At 46.4% G+C, this 14,765-nt stretch overlaps 1 protein-coding gene across 2 annotated transcripts in view; it reads left to right on the top strand.

The window, feature by feature from the left end:
• Positions 1-14,765, top strand: part of PRKCH (protein kinase C eta) — a 113,699-nt gene that overhangs the window by 33,546 nt on the left and 65,388 nt on the right. For both annotated transcript variants that reach the window (XM_014871373.2, XM_088166341.1), the window contains 2 exons: positions 13,088-13,238; positions 14,037-14,071. In XM_014871373.2, coding sequence (XP_014726859.2) covers positions 13,088-13,238; positions 14,037-14,071 — 186 coding nt within the window. The remainder of the gene's footprint in view (positions 1-13,087; positions 13,239-14,036; positions 14,072-14,765) is intronic.

Here is a 14,765-nt window from a genome sequence, read left to right as displayed (position 1 = left end):
GCTGAATCAAAACAGAGCTTTGAGCAAAGAGATCCTGACGTTGTTTGGCCAGGGTGACCTCAAGCTTGGCAGAGGCAAGAGAGGGAGGGATGAAAGCTTCTGCTGTCCCTGTCTGCTGGCTTTGGGGAAAATTTACTCATTTGTGATGTGGGATAAACTGCATGCCCTCAGCACGGCTCGGAGTGCTGTGGACACCACCTGCCCTGAGCCACCTCAGTGACTGCTCCTCCTGGCACTGCCAGCACTGCTGGTGGCTGCAGATGAGGGAACGAGGCAGTTTCATAATTGAGGGTAAATCTGTCTGTCTGACAAGGATGCCCTTAGGTTTCCCTGGGGCTGCCTTGAGTGAGGCCAGGTCTGCACCAACTGTCTGGACTAGGAAATTGGAGCAGGGCTGTGGTTGTTTTTTTCGGGCCAGAATTCTCCCTGACTGAGCTCAGCCCTGCCCTGGGTGCTGCAGTGAGGCAGGAGGGGGAACCCTGGCAGGGTGCAGAGGAGGGAGGGAAGCAGGAGGTGTGGCTGAGCAGATGTCCTGCTCTTCTTGCCCCATCTGCTGAGACAAAGGGGAAGAGCTGCTTGGAGAAGAAATAGAGCCATAAGGGTCTGGAAGAAGGACAGAGATAGGGAATATAAGGAGAAATAGAAGGAAGTAGGAGATTGTTCTGGGGAGTGGTGATGGGTGGGTATGGGCAGGAGTAGTCAGGAAGAAGCAGCTTAAAGAAGCCCCAAAGGTTAAAGGAGGTGGGAACAGAGGGATTATAGAGGAACTGCAGGGAACAGGGAAAGGCAGCAGCAGCAGCATAGCTGTGACCATTAAAGCCAGTTTCTTGCTAGAGTCTGGAACTGTTTTTAATCCCAGAATCTCAGCTCTTTTCTGCCGTCTAGCTGCCAGACTTGTTGAGCATGTGTCTGTCGGTAGCACTGATCCACACAATAAAGCATAGTCCTTTCCTGGGCAGTGTGTGTTCCCCTGTTAGTGCTCTCCTCTCTCCCTGGAGCTGTGTGCTCAAAACCACAACCCTGCTGCTGAGCCAGGACCGAGGAGACTGCTGCAGTTCCAGCAGATGAACTCGCTTCCAATAATAATTTTCTTTGTTTATAAAATGTAGGACACTGCTTTAAAGCCAGAAACTTTTTCATTTGAAGGATATCACTAGAAAATCCAACTCTCAAAAGTCAGGCAATGCTGAATTTTTGTGTCTAAAATGTGTCCTTCCTGTAATGTTCACAGTACAAACTTGCAGATCACACTTGGAAGTCAGCAAGGATAAAGGCAGAAAAATATTTCTTGTCCAGCCTGCCCGACTCAGAGTTCTTAGGTGTTGAGTGAGGAATCCTTACTGAGTGATAGCCTCAGTCTAGTCCTACACCTGTTTTTACTTGCATTGACTCTGGTTCTGTATTTCACTTGTGAAAGGGAGGCAAAGTGGGATAAACGAGCCCTTCAAGGGAAGGGTCCAGTTGCATCCAGAAGGGCTGATGATAAGTTGCACACGAAGACCATGGCAGAGAAATCCCTGTGTCTCATGATCTGGCTGGAAAATGGCTGTGTGGGAAGGCAGTGCTGGGAGGAAGGCAGGGTGCTATGTGGGGACAACTGCTTAAACTTGTGTGAGGGCTATTTGTGACCATTAAGCCACGGGCTGGCTTTCATGTCCTGTCGTTTGAGCCTAAACAAATTCCCTCCTTAAGTGTTCCTTCCCCATTGAAGGACTGGGAAGAAAGATGAAGCAAGGTACGAGTTTTAGGTGTCTCTCACGAGCTGTTGGGGAAAGTGCCTTTTTTCCTGCTCACCCACCTCTGCTTGTTTGTTAATTGAGAGGTATGAGATGGGAGAGCCCATGGGGAGGCACAATATGTATTTAGTGCTGCTGTTTTTGCACCTTCTGGCAAGGGCCACCTCTTTGGGAGAATGAAATTGGTGGGTGTCACATGAGGGAGCTGCTGACCCCAGACTGCCCAAGCAGTCTCATGGTGAATCACCATCCCTGGAAGTGTTCAAGAAACAGCTGGACACTGACACTCAGTGCTGTGGTTTTGTTGACAATGTGATGTTCAGTCAAAGGTTGCACTCGATGATCTTGGAGATCTTTTCCAACCTTTATGATTCTATGATCCTGAGCTGAGGCAAGCAACATCCTCTCCATGTGGCAGCCAGCATTTTTAAAGCTGTATTTGTTTGGATTTGGGACATCTGCTTTTGAAATCCCAGAGACATATTTCAGAAGTGGAGAAATATGTATTGCAGGGTGAAAACCACGTTTGGGAGGAGATGGGAAAAGGGGGAGAGAATCAGGTCTGGCTGTGTTAGCTGCTGGGAGTCTCTTGGGGACAGCTTCGTTTCCTGAAGGCGCTGCTCCTGGCCTGCAGCCCTTGGGAAATCCCTCTGGGAAATGACAATAATCCCCTGGCACCGGGAGGGGCAGAGCACTCATGGTCGCTTGCCATCTGCAGAAGTTTTAGGATGGATTGTGCGACCCCCAGCCTGAGCACTGAGTATTTCCTTGCTGCATTGCCACCGTGGGGATGTGTTGATGAGAAGAGTGCTGCTTCTTGGCAGAGCTCTTCCCAGTAAGCTGGGAATACAAGAGGCTGAATTTATTTTTCTTGACAGATGCTTTGCTGAGGCAGTGTCTTACTCAGCCCATGGTGTGTGGGAACCTGCGTGGGAGAGCCACATGGTAAACAACCTGCTTTTTAAGGCTGTTGAAATTAGAGGACTCGCTGGCAAGCTGCCACATGGAAATCTCAAAAGTTCCTGGGTCAGCTGTGTGATCAGAGCTGAGTTTGCTGTCAGACCACTTGGGCTCCTCAGCTGTGGGGTGACCAGTCCACCAGGAGAATCCAGGTGTTGCAGGGTGGTGATTCAGGTGTTGATCATCCTGCCCAGTGAGCCCAAGGGCAGTGCACCTCCAGGAGAAAAGCTGAGGCATCTCATGACAGCAGCCAGAGGCCCCAGTGGCAGAAAAAGGGGAATGTTTAACTTGACCTGTTGAATTAGCTTTCCCAGGTACTTTGCTCCTGACTAGATTCCAGTTGTGCTTTGGGATACAGTTTGCTTTCTGGTGGAGATGTGCAGTGCCCTTGGTGAGGAAGGCTCGAGATTTCATCCTAGGGATGGCTGCTGTGTTGAGGAACATGGTTACTTATTTGTGGAGATGCTGCAGAACTTCTGGACACAAGCTGCTTGATATTCCCATCTCAAGTGGCTTCTTGTTCATCCTGCTTTCTTTGTGTGTTCTGTCTTTGTGTTCCATAAAGAGTATTCTGCTCCTCCTTCTTTTGAGGTTGATGTTAAACCTGTGTCTCTAGCAAATTGCACTGCCTGCACATAAAGGTGTGAGTTTTAAACAGATTTAGCTGATTGTCAGACATTGTGTGGACACCCTTGTTTCAATACTAAAGCAGCCAACTTCTGAATGTGCCCCAGTGCCCCAAAAGGAGGATGTCCCCAGAGCATCCATTTTTAAAATAGCTTTAAACTGCACATAGTTAAAAATAGGTTTGGCTTGGATCTCGTGGTTCCCAGTGTGGGCAGAGCCTCCCAAGAGCATGTTGTGATCCCTGCTGTCACCACCCCCATGTGAGCTGCTGGTGGTTCTGACACAGGGGAGCCCCCAGGCAGAGGGAGCAGGAAGGGTTCAGGATCTTCCTGCTGCTAATTCTGCTTTTCTGGAGGATTTTTGCACTAGTGATGGGAGCTTTGACTTATAAATGCTGTCACTCTGTTACTGCTACTTCTGCTCTGTAGCTGGTGTAGTTTGAGATCTTCTAAATCAGAGGGCTTGTGGTGCATGAATTAATCATGGAGAAGATCAAAGTTGCTTTGCTAGTTTTATTTTCCTGTTTTTAATGAATAATGTATTAAAATGGTTTTCTTCCCTAGTAAATCACAGCTCAACGTTTCTCTGGAGTTTAGTAAGTGGGAAGGACTAACAGGAGGTTTTACAATGGAAATTTGCTTACCTAAGCACAAGGAAATTGTGATGATTGTAATTGTGAGGGGAGGAGGGAGAGGAATCAGTTTGTTAAGGCTCTAATGAGCCATGCAGTAAGAAGTGTTTTGGGTTTTGTTGGTTTTTTTTTTGCCTATTCTTATGTAGGTCAGCATGACAGGAGTAGGTTATGGAGCAGTTGAATGCTGGTAGGTCTGAGATGGCTCCATTGTGAGGAGGGAACAATGGGACTGAGGTGACTTTTAGATTCTAATTCTGCTGGAAGACCATGTTCAGCTACAGCCAGAGGGGAGTAGCTGTCAGGGATATGACCAGACTAATTTATTTTGTTTTTTGGAACTGAGTCTTGCTGGGTAGGGGACAGATACGACGTGACATTCTGGTCACAGTGCCAGTCTGAGACTCTGACAGCCTCAGTTCAGTGCTCAGGTTTCTCTTGTCTCCCTCTTCTGATTTTCAAATAAAATCCTTTTCTCCTGAAGTCTCCTCTCTGTGCAAGCTGAGACAGTTCTTTGCCATCATTGCCCAAGCCTGGTTCTCTCTGGCAAACAGATATATCCTGAGGTTTTGCAAATTAATGCAAAAACTTGCAGAGATGGAATGGTAAGGTTACTCACTATAGAAATTAGTGGAAAGGCTTTTCCACTGACATTTTTCAGCCTTGTGCAATACACTGTAGTGCCTTGCTTCAGAGCTGTCAACATCTACAAGCGAAGGTCTAAAACCAACTTTTCTTAGAAAAAAAAAACCACTTTTCTAAGAAAAATCATGTAATAGCAAATGTGGAAAAGCTGCTCTGTGCACATCTGAAAACCTGTGTGGCAGTTGGGATTAAAACTCTATGCAAAATAACCTGCATGGTGTTCATAACTGGTCGGGAGACTTGATGAGGCAGCAAAATACTTGTTTTAGAGGTTCTCAAGCTGCCTTCTTCCTGCTCTCTCATGTTCTCACAGAAGTTATGCAAACAGACAAAAGGCAGCTATTCCTCCCTCAGCCCCAGCACTGGGCTGTGCCCTCGGCTTTGCAGCCATCTCCTCTCCTGAGGATTTGGATGTCCCCAGCAGCCCCACACTGGTCAGAGCTCTGCAGAGCTGTGCTGCTCTCCCTGGCCCTGCTACAGCCACGTCTAAGAGGCTGAAGAAAACTGAGCCCCCCAAAAGTTGCTCTTCTGTCTTACCTATTGGTACCACCAGAGCTTTGGGATCATCATGTAATTCTAGAAATAAACCTGTGATGGGCTTTTGTAGCAATAGCAGAGCATTGTCATGCTCACCGATGTTGTTGTGTGAACCTCATTGATCCCGTTCTCACTGCTGCCACAATGAAACATCATCCTTCAGCTTCAGCCCTCAAATGCTGTTAATCACTGAGAGCTGAGATTAATTTGTGCCCTAGATCTGGCAACAAAACAAGGAAGATGGATCTACCCTACTTCAGCACTTGGACAAGAAACAGAGGCCTTGCCTCCAGTTCTGTGTGATTTGATGCAGGGATGATTACATGTTTGCATTTCCAAGACTGATGATAGTGCTGTTTCACACTCCTGAATAAAGAAAACTTTTTTTGGATTCAGAGCATTGTTGTTCCTTCCTTACTCTTTCAGACAGTATTGACAGGTTGGCATCTTAAAAGATGAGCTGCCCATTAACATGGCTTTTCTGTGAAGTCCTGGAAGACAGCACAGTGCTGCCAGCCCTTGCTGGCTCTTTCTCTGATCTTCACACAAAACTTTATCCAGTTTCAGAGGGCAACATGGCAGCTGGATCAAACATAAGCCTGTGTTTGATGTGCCACATGTTTGCTTTGCAAGGAACCTCTCCTGGGATTGGAACCAGAGTGCAGAGACCGGATCCTGCACAGACTGGCAAAAGCAACAGAAGGATCAACTTCAGCTGGGAGAAAACCCCCATGTGGTTAACATGGTCTTTGTGGAGGTGGCTGTTTTCCACCTGGCTGATTTGTGCATCCAACTTAACTTTTGAGGGGAACTGAAGAAGGGCTTTGTAGTAAAAAAGACTAGGCTTTCACTCTGCAGCACTAATATTAGGGAAGCAGAATAGGGTATTTAAATCCTTTTCCCTTTTCAGGGTCAGGCTGTCAGCTTCTTCAATGGTGTGTTGTGTTCATAACGTTTTAATTAGCCAGGCTTCCCGTGATTTTGACCATCCACAGGATTATGGTGATAAAACTCCTGCTTAAAGGATGCAAAACCTTAGTAAGGGATTTTTGTCATAGCTTACGTGTTTTCCAGCCAGGGAAATAAACATCTCAGTTTACATTCAGTAGATGTGAGGAAGCCCACTGTTAAGTAAATATTGAGAGAACACCTACATACTGATGGCTGGAGGGGGTGGGAGATGAATTCATTTACTTGATCTGATTGATGTATTCTTTTCCTAAAACACCCGCTACTACTCACTGTTAGGGCATGGGCTAGATAAGCATTTAGCATGATCTGAGATTGTTATTCAGTGCTGTGGTGCTTACAGGAGGTAAGGGGTCTCTTAATCCCTTATCTTGGTTTTTATATTCTAGTAAAATCAGTTGCTGGTCCTTGCTCCATGCTTGTGTGTCACTCAGTGCAAGGGGAGCTTGCTCACAGTACTCCTAGGGGAGGATGATGTGCATACTGTTCCTCGTACTGATAAAAAAAAGGCTTAATTGAGTTTTTACCTATTAACATGATCGATTTAAGGCTTTTTACATTGGTTTTTAAAATATCTTTATTTCTTTCAAATTAAAATGCCACTGGTGCATATGGCAGTGTAACACTCGGAGCTGTCATGTGTGAGGAGGCACCTGGCTGACCTTTGCTTTGCTGGTGCCACAGCAGTGGTCGATAGCACCACGGTGAGATTGATGTCCAATACATGAGACCTGAGGGGATTTAACTACTCCAGTCACATAGTTCCAAACACACCACTTCATCCTGCAGCTCTTCCTCTTGTTCTCCTGCTGTAGTTATGCCACCACTGTAAGGATTTGCCTGACATAAGCCCCTGGAATATAAACTGGGGGGAAAAGAGGGATGTGTGCCCAGGAAGAGCAGGATCAGGTAGGCTCAGGGGGCAGGTGGGGTGGTGGTGGAGGCTGCTCAGTGGGTGAGGATGTGCTGGTGCTTGCACGTGTCCTCAGATGACTTGGTGGGTTATTTATTCTCTCCCCTTGCATGTATAATTTCCACTGCCATAAAAACATGTGTTCAGTGTGAGTGCAGAGGAGGAAAGGAAAGAGGTTTTTTAGTGCTGAACTTTGTAGTTAAGTTTTGCACATAGGCAGGCACAGTAAATACCCCATAGTTACAGATGTCTGAGTTGAACCACGAATGTGGAAACTCCCTTCACTGAGCAGTTACTTGTCTGCTCTTAAAACAGTATTTGGACATTTGAACCGTTCATGGTGGTTGTTGCTTTACCAGAGATTAGAGGCTTTTAAAAGTCTGGGTCTCTTTAGTGGTCTAGAATGGCTTTGTTTTGTAAAACATTGTGTCCAGAAGGAAAATATGTATCCTATAGGAAACTGGCCAGAATGCAAAACATGAGCTGGGAAAATGTCTCTGATGACTTTGTATCCTCTGACACCAAAGAAGAGAGGCTTGAGGGGCTGCACTGGCCACCCTGTCACAGAGCCACGGACTGGATGGAGTTGGAAGAGACCTTAAAGATCCCCTCATTCCAGCCCCCTTCCATGGGCAGGGACACCTTCCACTGTCCCAGATTGCTGCAAACTCCATCCAGTGTGGCCTGGAACACTGCCAGGGATGGAGCAGCCACAGCTTTCCTGGGCAACCTGTGCCAGTGCCTCAGCACCCTCAGAGGGAAGAATTTCTTCCCAATAACTCATCTAAATCTCTTCTCTTTCAGTTTGGATCTGTTCCCCCTTGTCCTAGCACTACATACCCTTGCAAACAGTTCCTTTTCAGATTTCTAGTAGGCTCCCTTCAGGTACTGAAAGGCTGCAGTAAGGTCACCCCAGAGCCTCCTCTTCTCCAGGCTGAGCAATCCCAATTCTCTCAGCCTTTCCATTAGCAGGCTTCAGTGCTGTGTTGATGGATGATTTCTGCCCACAGCTTCTCTCCCAGTGATGCTGGACCTGTTGAACAGATGTGATGGGTGTGAGCTGAGGAACTGCTGCCATCCTGGTGGTTGGGAGGAAGGAAGCTTTGGTAGACATGTTTCACCATTTCAAAATCACTTGCAGCTTGGTGGAGGGCTGAACTTGCCAGCTCCATGGTGGGATGCATGAGCACCCAAGCCCTGAGACAGAAGGATTTATTCTGTGGGATGTGGTTGTACATGTGGATCCACTAAATCGTGTGGTGGATGGTCTCCTGCAGCTATACCTGGGCTCAAGGTATGGCTGAGGTTGTGCTGGGCTCTCCCTCTTCTTTTCACTTGAGCCAGCACCAGGAAATGGGAAGAACAGTGCCCAAAAGAGTTGATGACATGTGGAAAGTAATCCAGGCCTTCCTCAAGACTGCTTAGTAACACTTAGATTTGTTATATTGTAAAGTGAGGTGAACATAAGCATGGGTGAGGATCACATGAAAGATAAGCAGTATCAGCAGAACATTAGCAGGGTCTGACAGCCAAGTAGTGGGAGAAAGTGCGAAATTTGAGGAGTGTTTTAAATATGAGTTAGCTTTTAGTAAAGAAGAAAACCCAACTTGTGGCATGTGCATTAGTGACAAGCAGGTCTGCAGGATGGAACCGTTGGGCTGTGGGATTTTGGTGTCTGGAGAACAGGGGATGAAAGCCAAGTACAGCTCTAGGGAGGAGGCTTCAGGCTGGCTCTGAATGTGATCCACCAGTGCAGGCAGCATGGAGACTCCCTCTGTTGCCCAGGAAAAAGCAAGTGCCTGTAATTCTTGGGGTTTTGTGAACTGTTTCAAAACTGCAGTCTGTCTGAAGCTGGGCAAACCACAGGGATGCACAGCAGTCTCCCATGGGTGGCTTTGCAGGCTGTCATCAAGTGTCCCCTATTCCTGGTGCCAAGGATTGGTTTCCTCTTGCCATGTGTGGTCTGCCCTACATGGGACAGCACCAGGGAGGTGATGACCCTGTATTGGTCCTTGATGGGAACTGTAACAAAACCAGAAGCTGCAGGAGCTAAATTGGGAGCACATTCTTTTGAACTCTGCTGAATGGGGGCTTAAAGGGCATCACCTGTTGGGCTTCTAATGGAGCAGTTGGCATGGAGCAAGCTGGTGACTGGATTGCTTCTTTAAGTGATTTACTTCGGTGCTTACCACCCACTCAAGCCCTGTGCTTCCCTTTCCATTCCTCAGAAGTTCTCTACATGCTGAACATCAATATCAATACAGGACACTTTGCCAGTTGAGGTGTTTGGCCCTGATCCAGGAAAAACACTTAAGTGTTTGCCTAAACCTAGATCAAAGTGATGCTCTCTTGAATTTGAAGTTGGGCACATTCTGTAATACTGTTAGGAATTTATTTTTTTTTTTAATTCTTGCATGAAGTTGCAGGAGGCTCAGGCTCAGCAAAGCAACTGTCTCTTAGAGGACCTTTTGGTTCACCTCTTGAGGTTCTTCTCGAGTTTGTTTCCTATGGTAAATAACAAGGCAGTTGAACTTCTGCAGTGATGGTTGAATATTTGAAAGGATTATTAAACCTCCACAAATCAGATCTCGCTTCTGGAGATTAAAATGACATCTCGTGCGTGGGAAAGAGGCAAATTTTCTCCCAGCTGCAGAGTTCCTCCATCTTGCTGTCACATGTTTCTGGTTGCCCACTGACAGAGGCAGGATGCTGGACTAGATAGACCAGTGTTCTGATTCAGTCTGGCAATTCCTGTGGTCCCCTGAGTCCTGTTGACCTCAGTGGGAATTAAACACATGTTTAAGCACTTTCCTACAAAGGCAAGCTCTTCTGTGCCAGTCTCTGCCCAGCTGCTTGGAGCTCTGCACTGAGGAAAACAGGTTTCTCTTAAATGCTTGGATCAGCCTTACCACATCCTTTTTCTTGGCGTGTTTAAATGGGAAAATCCTAATTTATAGCGTGCATCCATTAAAAAAATAAATGTAAGCTGTCCTGAAGTCGAACCATGCTCTGTGTCACAGTGATGCCATCGGGTAGGAGTTTCCATCAGTGCCTGTGGAAAGGACACGTGCATGAATGGCTGGGAGAACTCAGCAGAAAACCCGTGAGCTTTTTGGCTGGCTGTTGGAACCCTGGTCACTGAGAATTTTAGACTTTCTGTGCTGGCAGGCACTAACCCCTAGGAGAACAGTGCATTTGACCTAAGGCCGTGAAGAAGTCTTCCAAAATTGAATGATAGAAGTAAGAGTATGGGTGTGTAGTTTGAATAAAAGTGTATCATATCACGTGGTAGAAAACTTGAAGTTTAAGGTTTTAGAATATAGTAACATATATAAAGCAAATTGGAGGTTTAAGGGCACAAGCTAGTCCTTCTTCACCTTCTTCATCACAGGTTTGGGTGATAGTGTGTAATTAGGTAAAAAAGTCTGCATTGTGGACCGCAGGTGGTTGGTTATTGGGTTAGAAGTAAAAATTATTTAGGTAACATTTCATAATTAGGCAGTTTATCCTTAAAAAGCCTTGTAGAAAAAAAAAAGGACTCTAGTTTGTTAGCTTGAAGTTCTGTAGAACTCAAGGTTTGTGAGACTATAATATAAGTAAGAGCTAATAAACATCTGAGTCCAAACAAGAAATACTGTCTTGCTCATTTAATCCCGACTCTAGAAAAAGAAAATAAGGCACAACAGCTGGCTTTGCTTCTAAGCCTGTAGCCAGAGTACCAAGAGGAATACATCCTGTGGCTCACAGCCCCTTGAAGTGGCTCAGACTGACAGGATGATTCTCCTTATGATGACTCCTACAAACAGGACCAGGAAATATGCCTGTGATGTGGGAATCCTACATTTCAGGCCTTGATCAGGTTGACAGCTTTTCCTCTATTTCCACCACCCCCCTCCCCCCAGTGGTTAATCAGCAAAGCCAGTTGAAAGCAGGGAATTGCTCTGGCCCCTTTTTGTGGGGAGGTAGGTGGGAGGGTGACAGCTGTTTTTGGGTCCTGCTGCTGATCCACAGCTCTGGGAATTCTCAGACTCGTCCCTTCCTGTGGAATTATATCCATGCAGATATATAATATATATATTATATGTAATATATATATGTTATATAGAATATATATAATGTATATATAACATATTATATATATAATTTGGCAGGAGTTGGCTTTGGTCTTGCATCCAGTCCATGCTCAAAACAACAGTCCTGAACACAGAACGTTATTGCACAGTCACCTCTGGCAGATTCTGGTGTGTTGTCCCCCCCAAAAAAAATGCCCTTGTTTTCAGGGCCTTTACTTTGAAAATTAACTAACTTGAAAAAAACTGCAAATTTCATTTCTTTCTTCTGAGGCAAGTGTGCCCCAGATGAGGCTTTGATCTGGGAAGCTCAGCTGAGTCTGGCCAGGTCAGTGTGAGGATCCCAGAGACCAGCTGGCTGGGATATACATTTTGGACAGCTGCTGCCTAAATGGGAATGGCTCTCTTGATCTACAGCTCAGTTCATGCCTTTTGAGAGACACTTGTTTTGTGTAAATTGAACTTTGCTAGGAAATTGTTATGTTGCTGAACTAAACTCAGTAAAAACATTAAATTATATTGATAGATAATTAAATTGTGATATTAAATTGTGCCAGAGGAGTTTGGACTGGGCATTAGGAAGGATTTCTTTAGCAAGAGGTGATTCAGACGTGGGAAAAGGTTCCCTAGACAGGTGGTCAGTGCCCACAGCCTGTCATAGTTAAGAAGCATTTGAACAATGCTCTTAAAATACATTAACTTTTGGTGTATTCTGACATGGTCAGACAGTTGGACTACATGATTATTGTAGGTCCCTTTCAACTGAAATAGTCTACTCTGTTCTAAAAATAATTAAGTTTTGGGACAATTCAGATTTGAACTGTCAATTCAATTGCCAGCAGCTCCTGGATCCCTGCTTTTCAGAGCTATCAAATATTACCTAACCTTTAGAAAGTGAACCCTTTAAAGAAAGCTGAGTGTGGCACATATCAAACAACTAGGCATCACTGAAAAAGTAGCCTTTTTTTTTTTTTAGCCAATATAGGAAGTATTGGAACCATGCCAAAATGCTGCAAATAGTGATAGAGAAATGTAGCATGAGAATACCAGAGGTGGATGAACACTGTTCTCAAAGAAAGGCACTGCTTTCATTCAGAAGTGTAGTGGTGGTGAGTTAGTTATGTGTAGCTGTGTTTTCAGGAGTTACTGCCCAAAAGGCTGTGAGTTATAGCAACTCATTAGCCTTGAGTTTCTGGTCTATTTACAGCTTGTGAATTAGTAGCTTACTGGCATGTCTCAACATGGGAGAGGAGTGAGAGGAAGATAGCAAAAGGCAGATATTTCTAGATGAAAATTACAATTTTGAGCTAATTGGGACATTGCAATTAAGTTCTGTACCTGGCCCAGATGCCATCCTTGTTCTAGACCACAGTCCCCTGACTTCTAAACCAGGGATGTAATTGTGGCTTTTGAAAGCATTTTATCATGGAATGGTTTGTGTTGGAAGGGACCTTAAATATTGTCTAATTCCAACCTCCTGCCATGGGCATGGACACTTTCCACTATCCCAGGTTGCTCCAAGCCCCATCCAGGCTGTCCTGGAACACTCCCAGGGATGGGGCAGCCACAGCTTCTGTGGGCAACCTCTGCCAGGGTCCTCACCTCCCTCACAGTCATTAATTTTTCAAAACATCCAATCTAGACCTGCTGTCTTTCAGTGTGAAGCCATTACCCCTTGTCCTGTCATTCCATTACCTTGTCAAAAGTCCCTTTCCAGCTCTCCTGTAGCTCCCTTTAGGCACTGGAAGTGGCTCTAAGGTCTCTCCAGAGCCATCTCTTCTCCAGGCTGAACAGTCCAGCTCTTCCAGCCTGTCTCTGCAGCAGAGGGGCTCCAGCCCTGGCATCATCTCCATGGCCACCTCTGGGCTTGCTTCGGCAGGTCCACATCCTCCTTAGCTTGAGGGCCCAAACCGAATGCTGTAGCAAAACCAGAAGCAATAACTGTGTGTGATGACCCTCATGTTTTGTTGCCCTTTTTTCCCCTTCTCCCCCTGCACAGGGACTCCGCAGAGGGACCGGATCTTCAAGAACCTGACTCGGAAGCGGCAGCGGGCGATGCGAAGGCGGGTGCACCAGGTGAACGGGCACAAGTTCATGGCCACCTACCTGAGACAGCCCACCTACTGCTCTCACTGCAGGGAGTTCATCTGGTAAGAACAGCCCAAACACCCTGGCACACAGCTCCCCCGTCCTCTGTGTTGTGGGGACAAGGCACCCCCAGTCCTGAATGTCACTGAGGACTTTACTGATGTGGTGCCCCATCAGGTTTGGCAGGGTACATTTGTGCTGCCAACTGGAGTCTGCTGCAGAGAGGCCAGAGGTGATGTGTATCTTGGATGCTGGAAGCAAACTAGTTTGGTGTGGGGATGTGGCAGTGTCCCTCCCCTGTAACCACAGATGTTATTTCAAGGGAAAAAAAAAACAATGAAGCAACCTGAAGAAAGACTCTACTCACTGGAGTGGAGCTTTGAAATTACACTGAGATAAAAAACGTTGCTTGGCAGTTTAGAGAAAATTCCTGAGAACAGAAAAGCCATCAGAGAGGTGTGAGGTGTTGCACGTGGAGAAGTAGGCAGAGCAAGGAGAAAAATGTAGATATGCCTCAAAAGAACATGGAGTGGGAGAGATAATAACAAGGTGTGGGCTGCTGGGTTCAGTCTAATATGTATGGTGTGTGTTGTAATGAAGTGAAGTATTTGAGAAATGAGAGTGAGGGGGAATATGGGGAATACAGACACGCTGACAGCCTGCCCTGGGAGCCATGCCTGTGCAGTGTTCTCCTGTGCTCTCACACCCCTGTGCTGGATTGCACCACTACTGCTGGGCAGCTCTGCCATGGCATCTGATATTTTGGGATCCTCCTGCATTTTGGCTCTGCCTTCTGTAAACAATCTGCAAGACGACCATCTTTCTGCCATTAAACCGTGTCTGTGTTTTCTCTTGGCCAGGGGCGTGTTTGGGAAGCAGGGATACCAGTGCCAAGGTAAGGTGCTGCGCTCCTGCGTGCCGTGTGTGTGGGATGTGCTGCTTTGGGATTGCTTTCCCATGCTGCTGGGATATCCTGCAGCTGTGAGCTGCTCTGGAGTCGCCACTCCTCTTCCTCCCCAGGCAGCCAGACCTGGGCTTTTGAGCCCCTGTCAGGTTTGCTGGCTGCAGGAGCAGCCACTGACATTCCTGCAAACACCTGAGTGTCTGGTTTCTGCTTCATCCTGTGCAGCTCCACTCAGTTGCTGGCTACGTGCAACACGCAGCTGGGCTTGAGGCACCCAGGGCCCCTTCAGGATAGTGCTCAGCTGGTACTGGGACACAAAGTACCCTGCTAGAGTGGCCACCCTCCTTTCTCTCCCTAAGAACTTCAACAAAAGTAAAATTCAGGAGTTTATGACTTCATGGGCTGGCTCAGCACTTGTGCCTGAATGCATGGTTTGGCTGACTGGCTGTGGGGATGTATGTGGTGCTTGTTTGCATTTCATTATTGCTCTACCTTGCCCTTTATTCTGCCTTTCTCTTTTTCCCAGAACTACCTGCTTCATGGTCATTCATATAGCCTAACACAGTATTTTCTGTGCAGTATAATAGGGCCCTGGAGTCCTGTGAAAGGAAGCTGCATGTAGACAAAATGGATATTGCTGTGTAAAACACTCTTCACTGGATAATTATTTCAACAGCATTTTTTG

This window comes from Sturnus vulgaris, chromosome 6 (genome assembly GCF_052056855.1).
Source record: "Sturnus vulgaris isolate bStuVul1 chromosome 6, bStuVul1.hap1, whole genome shotgun sequence".
In the NCBI taxonomy this organism is placed as follows: Eukaryota; Metazoa; Chordata; class Aves; order Passeriformes; family Sturnidae; genus Sturnus; species Sturnus vulgaris.
This window is presented reverse-complemented; position numbering and strand designations above follow the sequence as displayed.